Consider the following 13,332-nt stretch of genomic DNA (forward strand, 5'->3'; position numbering starts at 1 on the left):
TTCTAGTATCGTGGATACAGGCCTTAAAATCAATTCGAACTATGAATACTGCCCAAAGCCACACCGACGCCACAAATGAACGGAGTGTCGGCAACGACGGCGGTGATGGCGAGACGTGCGGGATTCGAGGTGGTTTACGACGCTCACGTATCGTGAAATTGCAAGAGGTGAGAGAAATCGACGGCGTTCGGCAAGGTTGAGGCGAGAGGATTATTATAATGGCCGGTAATTTTACTGCTGCGGTCGCGCGTGATTAAAATACGATACTGGGCGATAGACCGGTTTCTCGAGACCATCGAGCTCGCGATTCGTAATCCACGTGCATCCACCGCAATCGTCCACCTTATCGCGATATACACGCTCGCGATAGACTTTATTTCTTATTGCCGAGTTGGATATGTACTTATTAACCGCCGTTGATTTTGGAAAGTAAAAAAAAAAGTGATTGCACGAGCACGTTTTGCTTCCGCAATTTTTTTCAGAATTCAGGAATCCTACTTATTAGTTTAATGTATGCTATCGTTTTAACGTAATGTCTATATTTCGATATGTATTTCTTATACTTGAGCGCAGATTTTGAAGGATCTCCAATTTGTGTCCCAGTCTAGAAAGATATAATTCTGTTAACTTAATATGCCGTGTGTTGTAATATTTGAATGTAGTCTTTGTATTCTTGTGTGCATCTCAAATCCTTCAAGCGTAATCTACAATGTGCTTTCTGCATCCAGAAACATTTTATATAAATAAATCAAAACGCTTGAAAAATTTGTCGACGTACGATTACACTATGTATAATATATAATTTCTCAACTTGCACAAATTTGTTAAACGTATTTATTGATCACAAAATAGAATGTTTCTAGTCGCAGAGAGCACATTGTAGATTAGGCTTCAAATATCTTGCCTGTCACATCGGCAATTTTTTGTTCAAATCCAATTAACAGGATGAGTTTGATCGAGTATGACGTAATGATTACATTCATACATGCACTACCAACTGAGGAATCTTATGTTAATTTAGATTTGTTGAAACGAAGCCCAAGGATATAAATTAATTATGCCGATACATTTGTTTTTCAGGATCACGACGCCATGGTAAACTCCACGTTCTGCACAGATAAATTGGTAAGAATCACTGTTATAAATCGCACACATTGTGATACTACAAAAGTATAAATAACATGATGATATATTATGCGTATGAAATAACAGGATAAAATTTTCTAAAAGATTTTATCCTATTGTGATTAGTTTTACATGCACTACCATCTGAGCTAAATTAGATTTTTTTTTTTCGTGAGAAATATTGCTGTCTGAGACGCTCTACTAATTTATATTACATTTTTGCAGGGAGAGAAGAAATCCGTAGTTGAAAATGGCAGTCTTGTGATGGACGGTATATGTGTATGTATGTGTACGTATTTATAAACCGTGCAAGAGTGTACATCAAAAACTAATGAGACTGATTTGCACAAAGAATTTTTGTAATTAATTAATCATACGGAAGTAAAAGTTGCATGGAAAAGGTGCGAGGAAAAATAATTTGCGCGCGCCTTACCGTTAATAAATTCAATTCTCTATCTTAAACGTGGCAAAAGGAATTGGATGAGTGCAGGGAAAATATTTTGAGTTGAAAGATTAAATAAATATTTTATTAAAAATTAAATTTGTCTCGTTATTCTCTTTGATACACTCTTGTACACATATAATAATTAATAACAGTGTTACTGCGTGTTGTACAATCAATATATTATGTGTCTGTATAATAAATATTAAAGATGCATCTGTTTATTTTTCCTAAACGAATCTTATATATAATCAGAAATAAAGTATGCTTTTATTGTACAAAGGAAAGAGATTAGGTCGATGGTCATCGAGAGGCATATTGCGGAATTAAAAGTCAACAGAAGCGAGTTGACTAGTTTCAAGTGCTCGTCGAATTGCAGAGGCAAATGAAGTAATGAAAAGGCTAGTTAGAAAATGCACTTAATATTGCGCCAGGTTTTCCTACGATAGAACAAAGGTTTCTATTTCTCTTCGCTGAATAACATTAAACAGTAAGTATATAAGATTAACGAAAATACGCGTACTACTCCTGAAAAACATAAAAGACTTTAAGCCTAGTAAGCAACGTGAAAAATAAATATTTAACAAGTATCAAAAAATTTGATAATACAGTGGCGGCAATGAAATGCACATGTAAAGGATACGGCACATTTATTATCTCTAATGATTCTTTCATTTGTTTTCATTTCTTTTTTTTTAAGCAATGTTTCGTAAATTGACAATGTTCATTATGCACGTTAGCATTACAAAACTACGGATAATTAAAATGGACCGGTAAAATATAAAATTCTAAATGATGCGTCCGGTGTCGAATTTCTGGATACTTCGTTATAATTTTCGTATCATTGTATGTATCAGAAAACGTGTCGGTGGACATATCTCCTTTTTTTTTGGGCGCCAACACTCGACGCCATGCGATAAAGTCAAGATAATTACTTGCGCCAATAGAGTCACAACTTAGATTCACAATACGTCATCAACTGCAACGACTTTTGTTAAAAAAAATTATGTTCTTTATTTGGATCTTTAACGCTACCTCTTCATGGTAAGACCACGCGTATTGTTCACAATACATTGCGCAGTGTGTCAGTATGTGTCAGTAATTGGTTTTCGACTCGACGATAATGAGATTACGTGGGAACACGAGTTTCCGAAAAATAATACAATTCTCGTGATAGAGTTGCGTGTGTCAAGTACATAAAACTATATTAATATAATATACTTTAAAAATATTTTATATATATTTATATATATATCTACCCATATTTACCTACAACATAATTTCCTTCATACGTATATACATACATATGCATATGTTGCGCGTTTCTTCCTTTGTATCCAACATATGTATATGTATATCACAAGTATCATAAATCTTCAAGGCACTCCAGATGTATATTACATTCATATTTTACAAGTTGTGTTGTCCGGCGCTTAATGTAACGGGGGCATATTCTGACGAGACGTAAAACAGGACTTACTTTACTCGTTTTTAAAGCGACCGCCCCTGTACGCACGTTTATACAGCAAACGGAAAAAAAGGCGATGCAGGTATTATGAGAACGAGATATATCTTCTTTTTTTCTTCTTCTCTTATATCACTTGAATGTCGTACAACTACTTTTACACTTTTCCCTATGTTTGATGTCGAGAGTCTTTTATAAAGCATTCGATTTTAATGCAACTTGATCAGAAGCATTCCTTTTCAAGCACAATTCTCAATTTTTTTTTGTGAAACTAGACGTATATGATTTCATTTTGCGACAGATCGTATATTAAGACCTATTTACAGTAGATGGAAGCGCGTCTCACCATGGCACGGTTTTTACACGCACAGAAACCTAGTCATACGATTTATCGAAAGAAATTAGTATCGTACAGCAAATAAATAATTGTTATCCATTTTCTTACGACGTAAAATGACTATATCATCATGTTATACACGTAGCCAAACCCAAATTGTTCTAGAAACATCAAGAAATCTGATTGCGCTAAACATATATAGCAAATCCGCCTTGTTATTACAGGTTTTTTTTAAATGATGTTATATAAATTACTTTTTTAATAAAACGATAAATAAAATAGAACGTAAAAATTTGAAGAATTTTCATGTTTTAGGCAAATAAATTATATAAAACAAATTATTTGCTTAAAAGGTGAATACTTGAATTTTTTTCGTTCTATTTACCAACAGATGTGTTGTAAATCTATTGATACAAATGTCTCGGATGTCTATTATACAATTGCAAGCCACGGCACGTTTCGTAAAAATATTTACATAAAAATTTTGAGACATTTCACATATTTTGACTATGTGTGTATAGAGAAATAAACTGCAGCGTGTAATGGAGCAAGATACGCTTTCATCTAGTACAAACGGTCGGTAGACAGTGATGCTAAACAAACACGAATATCATTTGTCAGTTAAGTTACTAATGCGATCTAACCGTTCCAGTCTGCAGAATCGAAATTTCGAATACGCGGATTCAATTCCGAGCGAACCGCGCATCGCGTTTATCCAAAATAGAGACTGATATATATATATTATATATATTGCCTACGTGTTTGCTGCCTCCGTGTCTCATATAACTTTGGCTTCCCGCTTTAGTAACAGCAAGTTTCACAAGCCTTCATATTTCGTACTTAAATACAGTATGTTACAGAGAAATATCTATAAGAATGCATGTACATCACCATCGCTTACCCCTAGCAACATTTAGGATAATGTACACAAACAAGACATGTACAGGTTCATCGACTGGATAAGAGTTTTGATACACTGTCGCGCAGGCTTGAAACACCAATCTCAGTCGGTTTTCTGCTGATATAATTCTTTTAACGACTTGAGTTCGTCGATTAGCGTCTGATTTCTGTTCTCCAGCACCGCGACACGATTTTCTAAGCACTTAATATATTCCTTCTTCTTTCTTCTACATTCACGCGCCGCCTCTCTGTACACATTAAAAATAGAGATAAGAATATTCTTCGTCGCTAAGGGACTCGATCTTTTCTCATGCGTGTATGGCACAGGGAAATCCTGTATTGTATCAAGTACAGATATAACCCTGTGTGTGACAAGTGTCTATTCTTATCGCTCACCTGTTCTTAAGCAACCTCAGCTCTCTCTTTCGCGCCGCATCCTCCACTACAACCCCGTGACCTGTGTAAGCTGAAACATTGCAAGAGACTGCACTTTCCAAATTTTTACGTTACGCACGTTAAAACTCTACGAGTCTTTGCTAGACAGCTTATCTCATTTTATTCGCCGAGAATTGTGTTTTTCAGGATATACAATTCAGAAAATACGTCAAATTGTGTTATCATTAGTTTATACATTATCACGTGTTGTAAATCTATTGTTATATTAATATGCCACTCCATGCAATAATATTGTTTGAAGAACAATTAATCTACCGCGCCATATCTACGTGAAACATTGAAACATACATTACAGAAATGTATTATTGCTACAATACAATATTGTAATGTGTAACGAAGCTTTTTTAAGACTCTCTGATAGGAAATGATGCAAAAGCACACCTGGGACAAAAAATTGAGTGTCCTGGCCCTGTGCATACTGCACTATAGCTCCACCCGCCGTCGCCGCATTGCTCATAGTTAACGTGTGAAGCCCCGGAACGCCCTCCCCTTGGGTCGCAATTTGAATAGTACCGGCAGGAATTACTGCAAAACAAATGACGTCGGAAATATAAACGCACACATATGGTTCTTACTGAAGAAAAAAAAAACTGGAAAAATAATATCCTCCAACTAGACGACGCCGTGCTGTGCATCGATAACGCACTGAAAAGTGATAATGCATCCGCATTGAAAAAGAGAATCTATATGCGTGACACGTAATGATATGCGTGGTTCTGCAATATCTCGCATGAGAGAATTCCTCGAGTTTTCGGCGCCTCTTTTTTTTCTTTTCTTTTTTCTTTTTAATCCGTCGAGCGATCCGAATGACGAGTCTAATATCGATATCATCCCATAATAGCAAGAATGCCACACCAAGCGAGTATCGTGAGAAATGATATACCACGTTAGGCAGTACACACAGGGATGGAAGACAATTGTGAGATGCGAATGGATCTTAGTTTTCAGATTCTTTCGTTTTCTTTCTTTCTCTTTTTTTTTGCTTGTCTTTCTTTTTACATTGAGCACTCCTCTAACATCATCTCCCTCGGTATGCAGAAGAATACAAAGAGCTACGTAATATGGACAGCCTGTGGAACGTAATACAGCCAGGAAAGATACGTAAAAGGAAGATAAAATAACCAACCTGTTTGGTAATGGAGCGAATGGGAAGACACTTCACTGTCCACGTTAGAATCACACTCGGAGGATGATTCTAAGGGGTTCAAACGACCGTCTGTAACACCGAATCAACCCAAAACCCCCATTACAATTAGCTCGTAACCGGTGCCGCGGTGCGCGTAACGTGTGTGCGTCATTCTATGTACACAGCGTATCGCTTTCTCTTTCCTTTTTTTTTGCAAGAACGCCAGATCTAGTGCTACATTCTTATTAATCGCAATTCAGCAAATACATTCTAAGTCACTTGTGCAAGTATCCGCATCCAGAAAGTAAAAGAAACAACAGTTATAGCGATAAATGCGAAAAGAACAAAATTGGAATTTAATCGTGAGACCACGATTCGTAAACTATTTCCTTTCTGGCTGCCGATTATACGACATACATTTATCGTTGCGCTGCGTGCAGTCAGCTCATACGAAAAGGAAATGGGGAAGTATCAAGAAACGTTTCATCGAGGATAATTAGCTCTGAAATATTAAGCGGAAAGACTAAACTAAATACCGGATGGAAATAAGGATAGAGATAAGACTGACTTTTGCGTAAAAGGCTCACACGTGAAACACTGTGAATTATCACACGTGAAACATTGTGAAGACGAGACGCGTCTTACATAATTATTTCTTACGCGGTGTATCTCTTATTTCCACAAGTTAAATTGTGTAACAGGGATATACAGGGTGTATCGAGAACGGGAAAGGAGCGGACCAACACGGCTGACGATTTCATGCAGTAAAATTACAGTTAATTTGTTGGGGAAATTAATTAATTCGACAAAAGTGTTGATAGTTTCCCTCTTGCCCGACGTTCACAACGTACGACTTATATTTCTCGTTACATATAAAATGAATCGTTTTTAAATGAAACGCCGACATCTCTAATACGAGGTCGGTCCGGAAAGTATCAGACCTTGTGCTGCAGCAGGAGAAAGACCTAAATCTGATCAATGACGACGATCTCCCCTTCAAAGTACTCCCCTTTGGAAGCTACAACCTTCTTCCAGCGATCCTCCCACTTTCGGAAACACTCCTCGTATTCAGCTTTCGGATTAGCTAACAGCCGCTTCGTCGCGTTCCTTTTTATTTCCTCCACGTCATCGAATCTTCTTCCCTTAAGAAGATTTTTCAATTTGAGGAACAGCCAGAAGTTGCAGAGAGCCAGGTCAGGACTGTATGGGGGCTGACGAAGTTGAACAATACCGTGTTTCACAAGAAATTGCTGGATAAGTTGCTATGCGTAGGCAGGTGCGTTGTTGTGGTGCAGCACCCAGTCGCCACATTTCCACAAATCTTGGCTAAGAATTTCCGAAACAACAGTTTTTGGAATTCCGAGGTCTTCTTCTACCTCTCGAACAGTCGATTGATTAAAACTCGAACTCGTTCCACATTTTCAGAAGTTTTAGCCATTACGGGCCTACCAGAACTAGGGTCGCTTTCAATTGATGCACGATCACTTTTAAATCGCTTAAACCATTCTTTAATCCGTGTACCACTCATGGATTCGTCGCCATATACTTTACGAATCACGTGGATGGTTTCCGAACACGAATGGCCAAGTTTTTGGCAAAATTTAGTGCACACTCTTTGTTCGATGCGTTCAGTCATCGTGAAATGCGACGCGCACAAAATTCAATGTTTATTAAACAGCGTACCGTTATCGACTGAAGACTCGAAGGACTGCGCTGCCTGGCAGGGGCACTCATAAAGGTCCCCCCTAAATGATGAATGGCTATTTTTAACAATAGCACATCCAGGTACAAGATTAGAGCACAAGGTCGGATACTTTCCGGACAGACCTCGTACTGTCGTCAGCTGCACTTACCTTCTAGTACACCGTGTATACGCGAGGATTAGTCGAATTAACGTAAATGTCGAGCCGATAATTACTATGGCATTTAATGCTCCGCAGTGTATCGCGGTGGGCACAAGTGTGTTCGCCAGATAAAGCCTTGCAAAAATCACGTCTCTCACGGATCGAGGCGGGCGATAGTTCTAAGCTTTCGTTTATCAAACTTTCGTCGTTACACTGTTTCTCCAATCGTAAATTAATTTTCGCATTAACGTAGTGTCGAGGTAATGATCAGAGGAAATGGTCAGAGGAACAATCTGCGCAAACCTCCCTCCAAAGTCTCAATTTTCTGATCTTAATAATAATCTCCCATGTCTGCTTTTAAAGTTAATCTACCGTTCGCTTTATGTTGCACAACATCGTACGAGCTTGGTATGGCATACTTCTCTTATATACTCGGCGTAAAGTATATAAAAAAGGTATCGTAGGACAGAGGTATCTCGCTTGACCACGCGCTAAAACTGATTATTTCCTAAAAGAACCTGTTTGCAGTTTAAAGTAATCGTAAGAAAAGTGAAGGCTTTAGCGCAAACCAATATTGTACCGCGCCTGCTAACGCATATTTGAGATTACGTAGCAATAGAATGATCAAAAGAGAGGGGAAAAAATAGACATCTGTGTTACTGTCAGTGGCACCGAGGTAAATCTCGCGGTTGAAATTCTTCATACGATCTCAAGATACAAATGTATAAGTGGCTGCATTGTATATTTGTTTCGTACAGTCGTATTATCGATTTGTATGAACTGACATGCACGTAAACATCACGTCTCACGTGATTGGCCAACATGCGCGAATTATTTACTTTCAATATTTGTCTCGCAACTTCGCACCCGCCAGGCAAGATCCACGCGGGCGATACAATCGGTTCGCAACGCGCGGAAGCTGGCGGACGTAGAGTCGAGTGTTCTCCGTATCTCGCGACGAGGAAAGGTTCTATCGCACGACGGGACGCCCACGTCCCGAAAACAGTATATCCAAGGCGAAACGTCGTGTCTCTTACCTGTAATTTCCCCCCCGCCCAAATCGTTGAGAATCTTCCTATAAGACGGTCGTCTGGTCAGAATGTTTCTCTTCTTGGGTGAATCCTCGTCCGAGAAACTGTCGTCGCTGCCAGTCTCAACCACCTTGAGGAGCAGAACGTTCGAGTTTTAATATTATTTAAATTATCCGCCACTTTCGTACGCATCGATATGGACATTTTTGCGCGTGCCGACAACAATCCGGACGGCGCCTGGCCGGCGCGCGTCTTTAGGTTGAAGAGTCGCAAAGAGCTGGCGCGCGTATGGCTCACCTGAAGTGTCTGTAGACTGCCCTGCGCGGTCTGTATTACGGAGTTGGGCTTGCTAACTAGGATAACGTTCCCCTTGGAGATGGCGACGGGCTGTATATTCGTGGCGGTTTGTATCACGGACTGTTGATTGGGTTGTATGACCGATTGCACCTGTATACACGAAACGTTGAACATTGCAGGCGGCTGAGTCAATTATCGTGTCGTTGAAGCGAGTTTGTACATGTACGCACGATCATTATTTCTCATACGTACAAAGTGTAGGCAAAATCGGTTGCATGGATATCCCTTGTGCCCTTTCCACGCCTGAGGACGATCCTGCTTGTGGCTCGTCCGAGTGGGAGGAGGTTTACACAGACATTTTCAGTATCGCATTCATGTTAAAGTCTGATTTTTGTATGATTTTACTGTGATTTTTAATCTACAACGTTTTTCTTTGCGTCTAGAAACATTCTCTTTTATAGAAGCATATCAAAACGCTTAAAAAATCTGTCGACAATGTACAATTTATGAACTCGCACACATTTTTTAAACGTACTTATTGGCTACAAAATAGAATGTTTTTGGACGCAAAGAGCACATTGTAGGATTAGGCTTTCGCCGTCTTCTTATGTAGAAACAATCTTGATACGGCGACTTTTGCCCGTCTATCTATGCACTCGGACGAGCCACAAGCACGATCATCCTAGAGGTGCGTTCGGGAGCTCACTATCAGCACTAAATAGTGTCATTCTATCCTTGTTGCTCACTCTGCGTCAAAGAGAGACGGACGATATTTTCAGCGTTAATAGAGAGCTCCGTGAACGTACCCTTAGGCGTAGAGAGAGCCATTGTAACCACCAGCACCAAGATCAGAAGGAATAATGTACAGTGCGGTGCGTTAATTGCCTTCGGGTCGCACTCTTTAAGGTTTTGGGAGTGAAAATAGAACCATGGAGTGAAATATTCGCTCATATTGGAGTAAATATTCATTCTAACAGAGTAAAGACTTGCTTCAATAGAGTGAACGTTGCACTCCAAAAACTTTAGTATTGTCAAAAGACATCTATGCTTAAATAATCAAGTAATTTTTGTCCATCCCTAATTGTTGCCCGAATTAATGCACCGCACTGTACGCGTGCGGTGAGGTAAGTGGGAACTCACTTGCACGGAACTCGAAACACGCACACACACAACGTACGCCCAACGTATACCTCTTACAATGTCACATTCGAGGTACTCCCAACTTCCTACGATCTAAGGGATGAGGGTGTGTCCCTGGGAAGGCGCTCCCGCGCGTTCCCAAGAGCCACGCGAACCAGCATTATGCAAGACCGGAGCTGTCTAAGTCGCACTTACATTACGGAGAAACAATAAGTACGGCGATAAAAGTGGACAAACAATAAACGGTAAATATTATATGAATGCGCATGCTCCGAAATAAAGAGAGGACAAATTATCGGACATAGATACACAGGAGAGCCTCCTGTATACCTGTGTTGTTCCCGACGTGGGTAGCGTCAGTTGCACAATGCTGGTAGAAGCTACCAGGTGATGAGTTTGCTGCTGATGCGTTCTATCGATAGATTGTACCGAGGTTGCGATTGCTGGCGCCGCGTCGCCGCTCTGGGAGCCCTGGGACAACGGATCGACGGCTGATCCATTTTCCTCGACCATACTTTCCATAGCCCGGCTACGTCGCGAGCTCTGCAACATAAAGCACTGCGTAAGACGAATGTCCAGGACGCGCGAGAGAGAGAAGAGTCCCTCCCTGGAATCGCGTATCCCGGTGAACGATTCTCGCTCGCTGTCAATTGCGCGACACGATGGAGTTTCGGGAGTCGGGAGAGCTCGGCGAGCGGCGAAGTCATTTAAACTTCCCGCCAGCGAGCGGGATGACTGCTACTGCGTCATTTACATAAGCGGAGCTAAAAATAATACGGGGTGGGAAGGGGGGCGGGGACAATAAACACGCGCTCGAGGTATTCTCTCTCTTTCTCTCTCTCTATCTCTCTCTTTTTCTCGCACGAACGGAGGGAATTGCCGTCCGGGTGTAAACGGCGAGGGTAACCCTCGGTCCCGCGCGCGTCCCGCCGCGGAAACGCGGCCCGCGGGTCGCGGATGTCACGGCCGCGCGGCGAACCCACCTCGTGTCCGGCCGTCGGGAGCCGCGTACGCGACGCGCGGGCACTCGCGTCGCCATATTTCGCGGCTCGCGTCTCGGACGTCGCGCGAGCGGACGAGCCGCGCGGAATACCGTGCCGCGTCGACCGCGCGCGCGGGACCGCGGGCGATACGCGCGACGGAGAGCGAGATCGCGAACGGCGACGCGCCGCGGACGGCCCGCTTCTACGGTGGTCTCTCTCTCTCTCTCTCTCTCTCGGCCGCGCGCGGTTTCCGCGGCGCGCCGTGGAGCAGCGTCGACGCTGGTCCACGGCCCGATTGTTATTATTCTCCAGCTGGGGCACTTACCAGTTACGTATTTCTCGTCACCAAGTTTGCTGCAATCGGAGTGGGCAGTCGGGCAGGTACGTAGCAGCCACGTCAAAACTCCAGTGGCTTCGTCACTGGTGGAGCCCACGACCTCTGAGTTGCGCGTCACGCTCAAGATGGCAGTCGCCGTCGTGATCGCTGCTGCCGCCGCTGCTCGACGCTGCCGCTGCTGTTGCTGGCTTTGACGGCCGACGATGCCGACGATGCTACCCGGGGCTGCCGCTGCCGCCGACGCCGTTCCTCGCTGCCGCTACGTGCTGTCGTTGCTGTCGTTGCTGCTGCCGACTCGCGCCGTCCCCCCCGTCCCCCGCCCCCTCATAATCTGATCTCGGCGCTGTGTCTTTTAGGCGCGTCGTGTAAGCGCGCGCGATCGCGACCGACCGCCCGCGACTCGCTCCGTCGCGCTCTGTCGCTCACTCCTTCTCTCTCCTTCCTCTCCTCGCGCGCTCCTCATTCGTCCCCGTCGTAAAAGAAATTTATAACGCGCGATGTTCATTGTATGTATATATGCGCATGTAATAAAGCCTAAGATTGCATTGCAGATTGTAAATCGCGTTGTACATACTACGCGCCACTTGTTTGTCGTGTCGAACGTCGGAATACGATCCGGTTACGACGGCTCCACGGACGTTTCGCGCATTTCTCACCACTCTTCTTTTTCCTTCCCCGATGTTCTACTCTTGCAGAAATGTGACAACTGAAAAAGTACTGAACAATTGCCGAACAATTACTCGAGTTCTTTGAATCCTGCCTGAAGCGGGGAGCACAAGTGCACAAGCATATGCAGAAGGAATTTGATTGGCTCGTTTCCTTCTGCATTTGGTTGCGGACCAATCAATTTCTTTATGCACATGCTTGTGCTCTTACGCCAAAGTGTGTGCTTCCCGCTTTTGCCCTTATTTGATCAGAACGAAATAGCACAAAACAGAGTTTGTCCTTTTCTACGTGAACCTCTACCCCCCCTCTGCTCAAATAAAGGCAAACGCTCGGTCTAGATATATTATGTCTATGGTCCTTCTTGTCCATAGACCATAGACTTGTATACTAGACTGCGTCATCCGTAGGAGGCGTCGGTCGTAAGCATAGACATATAAAAGATAGACTGCTTATGAGGTAGTGGGGGATGTCCTCCTGAGGGAAAAGGACAACACCAATTTATTTGGGTATCTATCTTCTTCTAGTGTACGTGATCACGTGGGTGTGATCACGTGATCGCCTTCGGATCACGTCCACTAGAGGAAGACGTATACCCAAATAAATTCATGCTGTCCTTTTCCCTCAGGAGGATGCCCCCACCTAGGGTTCCACTGCCTCATAAGCAGTCTATCCATAGACATAGTATATCTAGACTGCTGGTTCTCTCAAATTTCAGGAGTGGGGGTAGAGCTCACGTAGAAAAGGATGCACTCTGTTTCGTGTCTGTGCGTTCTCTCTCGCACAGGTTAGTAACTGCTTCCCCTTATCCCCTCTTTTCGCGTGTGCGAGAGAGAACGTTCAATGCACGAAACAGAGTGCATCCTTTTCTACGTGAGCTCTACCCCCACTCCGCCAACCAGCAGTCTAGATATACTATGTCTATGAGTCTATCTTTTATATGTCTATGGTCGTCAGATATAGAAAGAGAGGAAGAGTTGAACTGAGTCCATAGGCCTGTTCTTTATTACTGCACTACTGAACTAGTGCAATAAGTTAAAATGAAGCAAATAGATTACCTCTCATTCCAACTCATTGCACCAGTGTGCACTAGTTCAGGAGTGCAGCAATAAAAAACAGACCCAATGTGTCCCCACTCTTAACACACCGAGAGAGAGAGAGAGAGAGAGAGAGAGGAGGGGGGGGG

The 13,332-nt window shown here is 42.7% G+C and overlaps 1 protein-coding gene across 12 annotated transcripts; it reads right to left on the reverse strand.

The window, feature by feature from the left end:
- Nucleotides 1-3,735: 3,735 nt before the first annotated feature.
- On the reverse strand, nt 3,736-11,760 carry LOC105568668 (cyclic AMP-responsive element-binding protein 1-like). Of its 12 annotated transcripts, none has more exons than XM_012024508.1 (8): nt 11,472-11,751; nt 10,494-10,706; nt 9,024-9,173; nt 8,733-8,856; nt 5,852-5,941; nt 5,107-5,250; nt 4,666-4,726; nt 3,736-4,517 (listed from the first exon to the last, which is right to left on the reverse strand). In XM_012024508.1, the coding sequence occupies exons 2-8, from the start codon at nt 10,683-10,685 to the stop codon at nt 4,373-4,375; spliced, it is 906 nt and encodes a 301-aa protein (XP_011879898.1). In that variant the 5' UTR covers nt 10,686-10,706; nt 11,472-11,751; the 3' UTR covers nt 3,736-4,372. The 12 variants fall into 12 exon arrangements, with proteins under 12 accessions (XP_011879898.1, XP_011879896.1, XP_011879902.1 ...); XM_012024506.1 differs by having other exon boundaries at nt 4,666-4,735; nt 11,472-11,749; XM_012024512.1 differs by having other exon boundaries at nt 10,593-10,706; nt 11,472-11,744.
- Nucleotides 11,761-13,332: the final 1,572 nt, after the last annotated feature.

This window comes from Vollenhovia emeryi, unplaced genomic scaffold (genome assembly GCF_000949405.1).
Source record: "Vollenhovia emeryi isolate VEMERY1.0 unplaced genomic scaffold, V.emery_V1.0 DF939128.1, whole genome shotgun sequence".
Lineage (NCBI taxonomy): Eukaryota > Metazoa > Arthropoda > Insecta > Hymenoptera > Formicidae > Vollenhovia > Vollenhovia emeryi.